This window comes from Sceloporus occidentalis, unplaced genomic scaffold (assembly GCF_023333645.1).
Source record: "Sceloporus occidentalis isolate IW3139 unplaced genomic scaffold, rSceOcc1.0.p SCAF_11, whole genome shotgun sequence".
In the NCBI taxonomy this organism is placed as follows: domain Eukaryota; kingdom Metazoa; phylum Chordata; class Lepidosauria; order Squamata; family Phrynosomatidae; genus Sceloporus; species Sceloporus occidentalis.
In genome coordinates this window covers 18,136,848-18,150,045 of record NW_028316991.1, presented here as the reverse complement: position 1 = coordinate 18,150,045, position 13,198 = coordinate 18,136,848, and the positions used below count along the sequence as shown (strand labels likewise).

Here is a 13,198-nt window from a genome sequence, read left to right as displayed (position 1 = left end):
CGTTTTTATATGACAATTGTGTGTGCACGAGTAAGATGCCCGACATCAGGTACGTGATGTATAACACTGATAGACACATTTATTTAGAAGCTGTAGTCCGGCATCGCTTTTTAAGAGCGAGAAAAGTCACATAGGTCGGGCGTAATGCAGAGAAACTTGTCTGGATGAAATAGAAAAGATGATGGGGTATCTAAAAACAAGAAAAGCGCAGCCGCACAAACTATGCCCAGACTGCTTATCGGGAAACATAGTGAGTGCTTTACGTGTTTAGCATCCGCTTCAGTCTAGTATAACACGCTACTCAGCTGAGTACACAGATCGCTGGAACCCTTAAGACCGTGTACAGCGGTGACAGTCTCTGTGTGTTCACGATCATCTGTTATTCCTTCTGGTCACAGGTCAGACGAGTGGGTTCTGAAAGGTATCTCTGGGTATATTTACGGCCTCTGGATGAAGAAGACGTTTGGTGTTAATCAGTACCGGCACTGGATCAAAGAAGTGAGTAAACCTGTGTTTACAATGTTCTGATATTGCTGGGAACAGTCACAAACACATTGGCTGGTCCATAGCACTGAAGTGCACCCCATTTGTAACCTGACAAGACATTTCCTTTTTAATTTCCTCGTTTTCAGTGGTTTATTCTGGTGACATCGGCTACTAATCACCTAGTGTTTATTATAGTGACTGCAGATCAGTGGTGCACCGGCCGTTCCATGGTTTACACAGAAGCAAGGATTTGTGAAGCTTGTTCTCCCTGTGCATTCGCTCCGTGGAGTTGGGTGCTATAACATTGGGGGGTTTCAGGCTTTAGGCACAAAGTGTCACGCTAGCTTAAGAAACAAATGCTAAAAGGCAGGGGCTGCAAATTTGTGTTCTGATTTAGGAGCCAAGTTTTTTTTCTCAGCAATATTAATAAACATACAAACTAACACACACTCAGAAACAAACTTTCATATACATACTAACACACATTAACATACACATACTTACACACACAGAAACATTCACATACACATACTAACACACACACAGTAACATATTTACACATACACGTACTAACACACACACACACACTAACATATTTACACGTACACAATCTAACATTAATAGGCCCACACAGTAGCATTAACTCACACTCACTAACATATTTACACACACTGTAACGTACATATTTACACCACGCTTTGTTCGCTTGTACATTTGTTGGGTCAGGCAGCTCTTCTGCTTCCTCGCATCAGGGAAATGTGTTAACCCGCGTTTGAGCTCAGTGGGGTATGCCGGGCAAACCTTCTGCGCTCGGAAGACATTTCTTGTCCCCATGTTGACCTGATGCCTCAGGTTTGTTGAGCTCTGCTATAACGAATGCTATGAAAGGTTCTTTGTGTCATTCAAAATAAATAGACAAAAAGTCGATTAAAATGTTCCTTTAATAAGTTAACTAAATTACACAAAAATATTCGCCATTCTATATTCCTTGTTTATTAATTATAAATAGTAAAAAAAAAAATAAAAAGTATTGTGAAACTAAAGTTGAAAATGAATGTATAGCAAACAATGCACCAAATCCACATCCCCATTGAGCGTTTTATTCTTTCATTCCTAGGAGTTGGACATGATCGTCTCCTATGAACTAAAAACCGGAGGGGTTTTACTGCACCCGACATTCACAGCTGGCAAAGAAAAGGATAAGTAAGGATTATACTGAATTAACATCTTTTGCATAAAAAATGGGGCTTTATAAGAAATAACATCCGTGTAAAGGCGCACAGCTGTGTTATACTTTTCAGAAGCATTTCATTGATATTATAATTTGGTAAACATTTGTCCATCGTGTCTGGCCACTGTGTCTGCTCCGAAGACTCAAACCTTAACCAGTTCTAGACCTCGTCTTAGGTTCAGGAGCCATTTGCCTGTCCCATGCATGTCTAAATCCCTCACTGTATTAACTTCCGTCACCTCTGCTGGGAGCCTGTTCAGTTTATCTACCACCTTGATAAAGAAAGACTTTCTTACACTACAGATAAGCATCTGACCCCCTAGTTTTAGATTATGGTCTCTAACCATTGTCCTCCTTTTGGATCTAACTTTTCTGTTTTCTGTACTTTGATAAATCCTTTATGTATTGAAATGTTCCAGTCGTGTCTCACCTTTCTTCTCCAAGCGGTACGTGTTGCGCTTCCTTAGTCTTCCCTGATTTTTATCCTGCAAACCAGTTGCCATTTTTGCAGCCCGTATCTGTCTTTTATGTAGTCTTATGAGCTCAGCATAGCAGATGTGCTCAAAAAGATACCATTTCCCTGAAAGCTTATTCTGTTTCTCTGTATCAGAAAATTGTAACGTATTACATTAGTAAATACAAGAAACCCTACTTGGAGAATAAAGCTCTATATTTGACATGGGTATTATTTATCAGCCGCATTCCAATATGGAACCGGATTGTTCTCATATATGGAAGAATATTAAATATCTGAACACTTCTTTTGAGAACGTCCGATGTCTTCACACATTTGCACATACTTCAATGGTCATTTAATGAATGGGTTAAAGTGAACATATTGTGTGACGGATCCTCTAAGCTGTCCTGTAGTATTCCAAGTATTGGAAAAATATTTTCCGGTGACTGACGTATACATTGTGTGTTTTTTTTTTTTTTTCTTTTCTTTTCAGCCCATCTTCACACTTCCACTTTTCAACCAAACACCCGCATACCCTGTCCTGGGAGTATTACAATATGTTCCAGTGCAAGGCCCACCTAGTCATGCGACTGATTGAAAACCGCATCAGTATGGAATTCATGCTCCAGGTAAGCGAAATGCCTCGATCTGCTTTGTTCAGAGAAGATAGCTCTTTATTATTCGTAAGTGTTATAAAGTTAATGTATACCATCTAGTGGGTTAACCTTTGCAGTGCCATGGGGGGGGGGGTTATATTTTCCATTCATTTTGAATTAAGTGTTTAGTTACTAATTGAGATGGTCTATGTAAGTGAGGAAAGCTCATAGAACTGGCCTTGTCACATTAGCTTCCCTGAGTTAGATTGGGCTTGTTCCCCTTTAAAGTTTTTTTTTCTGATTGACAGCTACTGAAAGATTTTCACCTAGAATTATTTTTTTTTTTCTTCTAAAATACGTTTTTTCCATTGTAGGTTTTCAACAAGCTTTTAAGTTTGGCCAGCACGGCTTCATCTCAAAAGTTCCAGTGCCACATGTGGAGTCAAATGTTGGTTTCGACATCTGGCTTTTTGAAATCCATCTCCAACGTTTCTGGAAAAGACATCCAACCTTTAATAAAACAGTGGGTGTATCCTTCTTGTGTAAGAAACAGATTTTCTTTATATTCAATGCAGAAGGCAGGGTAACTCGGTACATGTGTAATTTCTGGAGACCTTCTGCCAAATGTCACTTAATTTGGCAGCAGGGGTGGGGGCGATCCAGTGAAACTGTGGGGTGCCTTCGGTGCTTTGAACATGGCGGTACTAATTCAAAATTAAGTGTAAAAGTCTGCATTGAAAATAATCTGTTTCTGGTCGTGCCATTTGGCCTGTTAACAGATTTGATTTCTTTAGGATATGCGGACAGGACAAGGCTATCTATGTACCAAAAGGAAGAAAAGGCAGAATGCAACTTAATATATATGTGTATATATATATATATAGATATATTAATATTAAAATGCGGTTGGGGACAGAGTCAAACTGGTGATCTAGACCAACAGCATTAAACATGGCGTAGACACTAAGGGCTGTGTTCACTAAACTGGGAGTTTGTGAGTTCAACTTTGCCATGGCTGCACCCTGCATTAAGATAGACAAGCTTCTCTTGCGAGTATTGCCCTGGACGATGCATAGTTAATGCTGGGAGATCCATTTGGTAGTAATCACTTAGTTTAGAGAATAAATTAATTGTGCTGATATGAAAGAGAGTCGGACATAATATAGTTGGGGTTTTTTTTCAACAGGGTGGGCAAATTTACAAAATGTTGGTTTACTTATTGGAAACCTACCCCATGTGTTTACACCTGAGCCAGTGATCTACAGTTACTTTATCTTTAGTTTTTTTGTTAAATACCTTTCGTTTTCAGTGAAAGCCGATCAGTTTATAGTAGCTTTGTAGCGATGGATTAAACGGACGATCCAGCTATGCATGCGCACAATGCATAGCTGCATTAATCATAAGACCACAGGTGGAAGATGGCAGCTGCATCTTACAATTACAAGCTACACCTGGGTTTAAACACATTTAATAATGATCTACGTGGCGGTGTTTCATTCATTTGGACACAATCGTCTTTAAAATAGATCAGTCAACTAAGCAAGCTCACTGTAGGCGGTTTCCAAGATATTTGCAATAAGCAATTATAACTTTTAGGCATTTTGGACAATTTGAGCCAGTGTGGAAGAGTCGGGAGAGTTGGGTGCTGTGAGGGGAGAGAGTTGGGTGCTAATACACCCACGCATATGAGCACGTTACGTCTTAACAGTATCTTGCAGAGACCAGAGCGGCGTTGTGAAGTTCTACGGCAGCTTTGCATTTAATAGAAAGCGAAACGTTCTGGAATTGGAAATAAAGCAGGACTGCAGTTCTCTGGGGACTCAGAAATACGTGGTAAGCTTCTGTTATAAATTGCCACGCTCCATTTGCCAAGTAAAATTTGGGAGCAAAAATGTATATAAAGAGAGAGTTAAAACGCATAATCTTAGCAATGTAGAGTATTTCACGACTTTAAGGGAAGGCGGTAGCGGCCGATTAAAAGCGTGAGATTCGGCAGTTGCGGAGGAACCCAGATCCGTTACAATGTCATTCTTTTAATAGCCTGCGAGGTGTTATTCGTTTAAACCCCAAGCCATCCCATGTTTTCTGCCGCATTGCTGTAATTGTGATATCTCTCACGAAGGACTTTTACCGATAATCTTTCTTTTTGGGATCTAAAGTGCTTTCCCCAAATGCAAAGGTGCTCGCGTAATAAAAGTGGCAATGCATGTGTAATAAAAAAGGGACAGTGGCAAAAGGTATCTCTTAACCTCTTGCTATAAGGATCTGCGGAATCTTTCCTCCCCATAAAGTTATTTCTCACCTCTTTAACCTTACCGGATCCGTGCGTGATTTTAGTGTTTGTTAATATATTAGACACTCTTAACCTGTTTTATCGTCTGCAGGGTCCACTTAAAGTAACTGTTCAAGAGCTTGATGGGTCTTTTAACCACACGCTGCAGATTGAAGAAAACAGCCTGAAGCATGACATACCGTGCCACTCGAAAAGCAGAAGGTAATCGCTGCAGCAATGAGCACTATTAAGCGAATAGATCCCCTCGCTCCCTTTTGGGTCAGCGCAGGGGCTTGCTTTTTATTCTCGGAATCTGAGTTTTCAGCTGTAACTACAAAATTTTGGACCAGAAATGTGTTTTTGTTCAGCAATCAGTGTGATTATGCCATGTCGCTTTTGGAGCTACAGCCCCCTTTAACGATCTCGCATTTAGTTTTTTTAAGGTTCAAAATGTTTTGGAAAAATCTCTAATGTTGCATGTCCTTCCGCTGCCCCCTTTTGGGATTAGTGGGGGGGTTTTCTCAAGTTTTTGGGATTCCATTTGTTTTTCTTCTTTCAAGCTCAGACCTTATAGTTTATATGCGGGGGGTGTTGGTGCCAGATTTTGAAATCTGACCAGAGATCAGATCTAGTCTGCCATCTTTCTGATGTAAAAACCTTAACCAGTGCTTGATCTTGTGTCGGGTACATGGCTATCCTGAATCTATCCCGCGCATGTTTAAATTTTCTCACTATATTACCACTTATGCTGAGTGGCCGGCCCTGATCTACCACCATCTCAGTAACGTAAAACTTCCTTTTTTTTATGCAATTCACCCGCAATTTACAGCAAACGCCTGTGATCTAAAAACATCAATAAGTGGTTAGCGCTCCTTTTCTTTGCATGCATTTGATTTATCAAAGCAGCCGTTGAACGCGTTGTGTCAATGTCATCGCAGCCTAGACCTACGTGTTCTGTTACCGTTTTAGACATGACCCTAGCGGTTATTTATTCTCACCAGGAACAAAAAGAAAAAGATTCCATTGATGAACGGAGAAGAAGTAGACATGGATCTTTCTGCAATGGAGTAAGTTGAGTTTTTCCATTTTGTTGATTTAATAGACCTGTGTAAAATAGTTTAACTAAACAAAAGAAAAATGTGAGTGGGCCATAGCAATAACCAAAGGCTCCCGACACCGTATGAATAATTATACACAGCTCAGTATTCTGGCCTGGGCCGATTGTCCTGTTTTACATTGGATGTGCTGTCATCTCTGGCTTCCCAGTGAGCCTCCTCAGAACTATCTGGGCCCATTTACTCTACAAAGGTCTGTGCCGAGCGGCCACTGTGGGATCCATATGTATCTATGTATATATTCACTCTTTTAAAGTGAATGGGGGTTCGAACTCCTTGACTACTCATTAAGGACTCACTCCGGTGAGCGTCTCCTGCATGAAAAGCTTTGCTGTCCCTTTATAATGTATGGTTCAGTCAGTGAGATTTCTTGACTTGTAAGGATTGCACCGCGCGTTTTGCTCCACCAGCTCATCCCTTTTCGCGGAGACCCTTCCCAAAGCAGAATGCAGTAGTCCTGCACAAGTCTGCTCTGTGTCTGGGATGCCATATTATATGAAGTATGTGCCAAGAAAATCTACATGAAGTCATACAGCTTTGAACGACCGGACCTTGGGGGCATCAGTATGGTCACGTGATGTGATATATGCATTTTATCTCATTTATATATATATAATATGTATTTTGTTTTTTGCAGTGCCGATTCTCCACTGCTCTGGATAAGAATTGATCCGGACATGTCGGTGTTGAGGAAGGTTGAGTTTGAGCAGGCAGATTTCATGTGGCAATATCAGCTGCGCTTTGAAAGAGACGTGGTTGCGCAGGAAGAAGCCATCCTCGCTCTGGAATCCTTCCCGACTCCGGCATCGCGATTGGCGCTGACGGACATCCTTGAACAAGAACAGTGCTTCTATCGAGTGAGAATGATGGCGTGTTTCTGCCTCGCCAAGGTGAGATACAGAACATGACGCAGGTTATCCACCAGTAAGTGCCCATGACTCTGTAGCGGTCTAGAGGGCAATACAACATATTTTGCAGATCTCAGAATCTAGGTATGTTCAGTTTCTAGCAGCTTCGGTACAATTTAACACTGGTCTCTATGTTTAAATCCTTACCTTATGCCCAGAAAATCAACAATTTTCCACATAAATATGGACGTAGACATGTATTCGTATTTTTGGCTACAGAAAATAGATTGTGCTGTTAATCCAGTATATTGACACGGCATGTGTACCAGAATCCTGTACTAGGAGATGATAAAGTGTGTAATGTGCTGCAACACTAAGCAACTTCATATTATTCGATCACGCAGATAGCTAATGCGATGGTGAGCACGTGGACGGGACCCCCCGCAATGAAATCTCTCTTTACCCGCATGTTCTGTTGTAAGAGCTGCCCCAACATTGTCAAGACCAACAACTTCATGAACTTCCAGAGCTATTTCCTGCAGAAGGTAATATTATATTCTGTCGGGGATTCCTGAACAGTGCTTTGTGCAGAATACATGTGAGGTAATGTCATAGACTGTATCAGACAAGCACCGGCAATGAGCTGGGCCCTTTTGTGTTTTATATTTGAGTGAATTTAATACTTTTTGGCCCCAATAACAATGACCAAATTATATGTATGTTTCCATGTGTGTTTCTGTTCTTAGATCTAGAAGTGTCGGATGCTATGTTATCTATACATAAGACATGATTTCATAATCCAATCAATCACTGGAATGTCTGTTTTTCCTGTTATCGCGTAGGGGTTTATTCTATAAAGCTGGATTTGGAGGAATTGTGGTTTCACGATACCCTTTATAATGGGCAATCTCTGACTTTTGCTCCAAGAAGGGCCGAGCTCAGGATGGTATTATTATACAAAGCTTTCCGAGCTATTCTATTTGTACTGGTTCTCCATAATGTAAAGTGAAGTCAGGGAGATGACGCCTGTACCCTCTTTAGTAAATAAACCCCTTTTGGGAATAGTGGGGGGGTTTTCTCAAGTTTTTGGGATTCCATTTGTTTTTCTTCTTTCAAGCTTAGACCTTATAGTTTATTTGGGGGGGGGGGTGTTGGTGCCAGATTTTGAAATCTGACCAGAGATCAGATCTAGTCTGCCAATTTTTCTGATGTAAAAACCTTAACCAGTGCTTGATCCGTGGCTCATAACCAGTGGATCTTTGCCACCTTCTGCGAAACTTAGCAACTTCTGGTCTTTAGTTTAGTACTTTTTGAGTTACTTTAACTCCTGAAACATACAATGGATGAGTCTCCTCAAATATAGTTTGTGTTCACACAGCTATCACAAAACTTCTAGTGTTTTTGTGAACATTGGCACAAAGCAAGTGTTTAGTGAACTAAAAGGAAAGATACGCACTTAGAAATAATCTTATCATAAATATTTATTTGTCATTTTTGGCATTATTTCACAATCTACCAGATTAGCTGTTAAACAAATGCGGTAATTGTTCTGAATAATCATTTTAATAAGTATGATTACAGATAGTTGCACTCTATCTACATAGCGGGTTCCCTGGCCACATCATTGTTTGAGTTTTGATTTTTGTTTGGAATCAGTTATTGACTATAGCGCTTGGCATATCTGTCTGAGCTTGTTATCTTCCATCCTAATACCTGAATTCTGTCTCCATTAACGACACGTCTCTCCCACTAACCAGGCCCGATGCCTTGTAGTCATCGTTGACTCAAACCTCTCCTTCCTCCCTCACATTTAGTCCCTTGTCAGATCCTGCCACTTGCACCTAAAAAAAAAAATTCTCCCATCCGCCCATTCCTCACCCAAGAAGCCACAAAAACCCTTCTGGTTCATCCCCTTATCATTTCCCACCTTGACTATTGCAACACTCTTCTTTTTATTATCCCTCTGGTTCGACTCTCTCCCTGCAATCTACCCAAAATGCTGCCGCTAGGCTTATCTTCCTTACATGATGCTCTCCTTCTGCTTCCTTACTCGCTCCCCTCCACTGACTCTTTATATTTGAAATCCTTGAGGCCCTCCATAACACGGCTCCTCCATACATTTCTGCCCTGTAACAAAATACTCCCCTACTCGATCCTTACATTCTTCTCGTAAGTAAGGCTTTCACTTATCACTTCTTCCTTTCCCCCACTTATAAGCCCTCACTCGTGCTGCCCCGCACCTCCGGAACTCACTCTCCCTCCCATATAGAACTCCTCTATCACCAATACAACCCCCACACACCCCTATGGCACGATCTCTCCCCTTTCTCCATATCTTATGCTTCTCTTCACTCCATTCCTTCTTTATAAATAAAAGATAATAATAAGATACATGTATGCATTAACGAGGCAAAATAATGATCATTAGAAAAAAAAGCTTGAACAGGACGAGCCAAGCAGTGAAAACACGAGCCGGTATATTTTGTCCTAATAAATGTCGCCGCTCCTAGTGATTCCTTTTGCAGGGGTTTGATTTCATGCCCCGGTGTTGCACAGCGCAGCTCGGAGAGAAACTTTCCAAATGTTTGTGGTGTACTTTGTGTGTTACGCGTCCAGAGTGGGTTCCTGATTTCTAAGTAATCGGCTTGTTTACTGTATAGGTTCTAGGTTTATGGCTTTTTGTAAACAAGCGGTGTCTGCCTGAAAAATATTGTTTGGTTTCCTACAGACGATGCCGGTCGCTATGGCTTTGTTGAGAGATGTTCATAGTCTCTGCCCCAAGGAAGTACTTTCGTTTATATTAGACCTCATCAAGTACAATGACAACAGGAAAAACAAGGTAAGACTCTAACTGAAAGGGGTTTATTCACTAAAGGGAGAGTTCACTATTCATTATAAGGGGTCAACAGTGGAGTTTTTTCAAGAACAAGGCACGATGCCCTGTATACTACAAAGTTCATTGGGTGACAATACATTAAACAGAATGAATAGTGAAATCACGTGACAAACTCTCGTGCCAACTCCTTCTTTAGTTAATAGATCCCAAAATGTATAATTTCACAGTTCTGTATGTTAAATAAAGCCATGAAACTGTATTTAGTGATTAAAATAAGCAATATATATGTAATAATGTACACCCTTGGTGTATACCATCAGAGCAATGACACATTACTCTGTGTCATACTATCAAGTTTCACCCTGGACACATTATACAAATAGCAACACTAACCCCTTTACTTGTATTCACTATGGACCTGGCCCGGATTGCAGCATTTCCAGCGAGAATGATTTCTTTTATATACACGGGTTATGGAGCTGGCCCAAGATTAATATGTATATAGAAATAGGTTTGGCCCCAGATCTGGTAAACATCATGAGCTTCTCTTCATATCTGATCTTCATATCTGATCTTGTTCCCACTTGTTGAATCATCTTAGTTGGAAAGACATTTGACTAATTTTGTTTACGCGATCCGTTGCCAGGAAATTATTGTAATTAGTTTAGCGTGGGGATGTATTTTTTCTTTTTAACCGTTTGTATGAAATGATGAAGCTGAAGAGGTGACGGTGAATTGCTGTGAATCTGTTCTTGGTCAGTTTGCTGTAATGTAGACATTTAATGGCAGAATATTTCCCTTAATTGACAAATTATGTCTTTACCTTAACTTTGATTTTCTCGTTCTAGTTTTCAGATAATTATTACCGCGCAGAGCTGATCGACGCACTTGCGAATTCGGTAACGCCTGCTGTGAGTGTCAATAATGAATCGAGGACTCTGGATAATCTGAATGCTGAAGTCCGTCTTATTCTAGAGGAGATCACTCGCTTCCTAAACATGGAAAAACTTCTCCCCGGTTACAGGCATACGATAACCGTCAGGTGCGTTCTATATGTTATCTTGTAAGATTGGCCATCCCTATCACGTGTCTCTGATTAACACAAACAATTATAGTGTATCTGTTTCTAGAGAAGATAGTCCAGAGATACCTTTTAATTGTCAAGTATTTATATTGTAAAATGTCAGAGGAGATTCCACAATCTCACATTTACAAGATTTCAAGCCCAAATCTTGCCTGTGAATGCTGGTCCGGTAAGAGATGTTGCAAGCGTCTCTGAACACTGAGTTTTCCACTCTGTAAAACACGACATTTATTTATATAGCAGCAGCAATCAATGCAAGTAAGTGTGCTCGGTGTCGGCAATGTACTAATCTGAGTTTGTTCTCTGTACTTTCAGTCAGCTTAAGCTGTTCTGCTCAGTGTTTAATGATGTAATATACAGTGGCAATAGTAACCCTTTGGCATTTCCAGCATTTATGTAGAAATCTGTCTTAAAATATGATCTTCATCTAAGTTACGATAACAAACAAACAATCTGTTTTAACCAATAACAGACAAATGATTGTATTGTTCTTGTCCATATTGAATACATCATTCGGACATTCACCGGGTGGGTAAAAGTATGTGAACCCCTAGGCTTATCACTTTAACAAAAGCTAATTGGAGTCAGGAGTCAGTAAACCTGGAGTCCAATCAATGAAACAGGATTGGAGGTGTGCTTTAGAGCCACTTTGTCATGATGAAAAAACACTCAACATTTTGAGTTTACTATTATCAAGAAGCATCTGCTGATGGGAACCATGCCTCTCAGAAGACCTACAATCAAGAACTGAAGATTTGCATGAAGCTGGAATGGATTACAAAGTAATCTCAAGGAGTTCACATATTCAGCAGTCCACAGACAATTTGGTTGTAAAAGGAAACGTCTTAGTACTGTGCCTACTTTCCCTGGAAGTTAACGCTGAGCAAAAATGACTCCAAGGGCACAACGCAGAATCCTCGATGAGGTAAAAAATAACCCAAGAGAAACAGCGGCTTGAAGGAATCCTTGGAACTGGAACCATCTATGTTTATGAGTCTACCATATGCAAAACATTCAACAGGCATGAAGTCCGTGGCAGGACACCACAGAGAAAGCCACCGCTCTCCAGTTTAACATCTCTGTTCGAATAAAAGTTGCCAAAGCGCATCTTGATGCTCCACAATGCTACTGGAAACAATGTTTTGTGGACTAACGAAACAAAGGTTGAACTGTTCAGAAAGCACTACGTATGGTGTAAAAAGGGCATAACGTGAAAACATCATCCCAATGGTGTGGGGGGCGTCATGACCAGACATCCTAGGGATATGGCTGAGCACGAGCTCTTATGCTGGTCTAAAATTCCTCCTGAATGTTGTGCAGGTCTGATCCGCAGCTACCAGAAGCGCTTGTTTGAGGTTATTGCTGCCAAAGGGTGTTAGACCAGTTATTAAATCCAAGGGGGGTTCACTTACTTTTTCCACCAGCACTGTGAATATTTAATAGTTGTGTTAAATAAAAACGTGAAAGATTATCATTGCTTGTGTGTTATTAGCTTAAGCACATTGTGTTGGTCGATACTTGTGACTTAGGTGTAGATCAGATCCAATGTTATGAACAATGAATGCATAAAACCAGGAAATTCCAAAAGGTTAATTTACTTTCCGTTGCCGCTGTAGCTGTTGTTTGGAGCAGCGTGGACCTTTCAAAATTATGTACGTGTTTTGATAGCTCTTTTTTGTTTGCTTTTTTCTTTTCTAGTTGCCTCAGAGCCATTCGTGTCCTTCAGAAGAATGGGCACGTTCCTAGTGACCCAACACTCTTTAAATCCTACGCAGAACATGGACACTTTGTGGATGTCAGAGTTGCAGCTTTAGAGGCCGTTGTTGATTACACTAAAGGTAAATTTGATTTATTTTTTCTGCTGATCCTGTTCAATAACTGATGGCCATGTGTGACTCTCCAGACCTAAACTACCCCTTGGCCAGAAGCTGAAAAGTCATCTGGACCAACAGCCTCACAGAGCTGTAAGCTGATCGGTGTACGGCATATTCTCATCAGCCAAGAAAATATTTTACTCCTACATTCTTTCATTGTCTGCACTGTTCACTCACTAGATTTTCTGAATAATAGATTTATAGTTGGTTTTTCCATTTGGTCACTTTCAGTTTTCAGTGGTGATGGTGAGCGAATTTGGTCACTGTTCTTGCTTTTATTTTTACACATTCAAATACAAATTCCTAGGAACATTAGCCATCTATAAATGTGTGTGTGTGTGTGGACAATCTTTTTAGTTTAGTTTTTGGTAAATTTATTTTCGTTTTCGTACAACGAGT

General features: G+C 40.4%; 1 protein-coding gene across 2 annotated transcripts in view; it reads left to right on the top strand.

Annotated features, from left to right (window-relative positions):
- Window positions 1-13,198, top strand: part of LOC149305650 (transcription initiation factor TFIID subunit 2-like) — a 43,728-nt gene that overhangs the window by 6,943 nt on the left and 23,587 nt on the right. For both annotated transcript variants that reach the window (XM_089477250.1, XM_089477251.1), the window contains exons 9-20: window positions 399-498; window positions 1,604-1,689; window positions 2,668-2,803; window positions 3,145-3,299; window positions 4,489-4,603; window positions 5,155-5,264; window positions 6,044-6,109; window positions 6,795-7,047; window positions 7,410-7,550; window positions 9,734-9,844; window positions 10,690-10,883; window positions 12,624-12,763. In XM_089477250.1, the coding sequence (XP_089333376.1) occupies window positions 399-498; window positions 1,604-1,689; window positions 2,668-2,803; window positions 3,145-3,299; window positions 4,489-4,603; window positions 5,155-5,264; window positions 6,044-6,109; window positions 6,795-7,047; window positions 7,410-7,550; window positions 9,734-9,844; window positions 10,690-10,883; window positions 12,624-12,763 (1,607 nt within the window). The remainder of the gene's footprint in view (window positions 1-398; window positions 499-1,603; window positions 1,690-2,667; window positions 2,804-3,144; window positions 3,300-4,488; window positions 4,604-5,154; window positions 5,265-6,043; window positions 6,110-6,794; window positions 7,048-7,409; window positions 7,551-9,733; window positions 9,845-10,689; window positions 10,884-12,623; window positions 12,764-13,198) is intronic.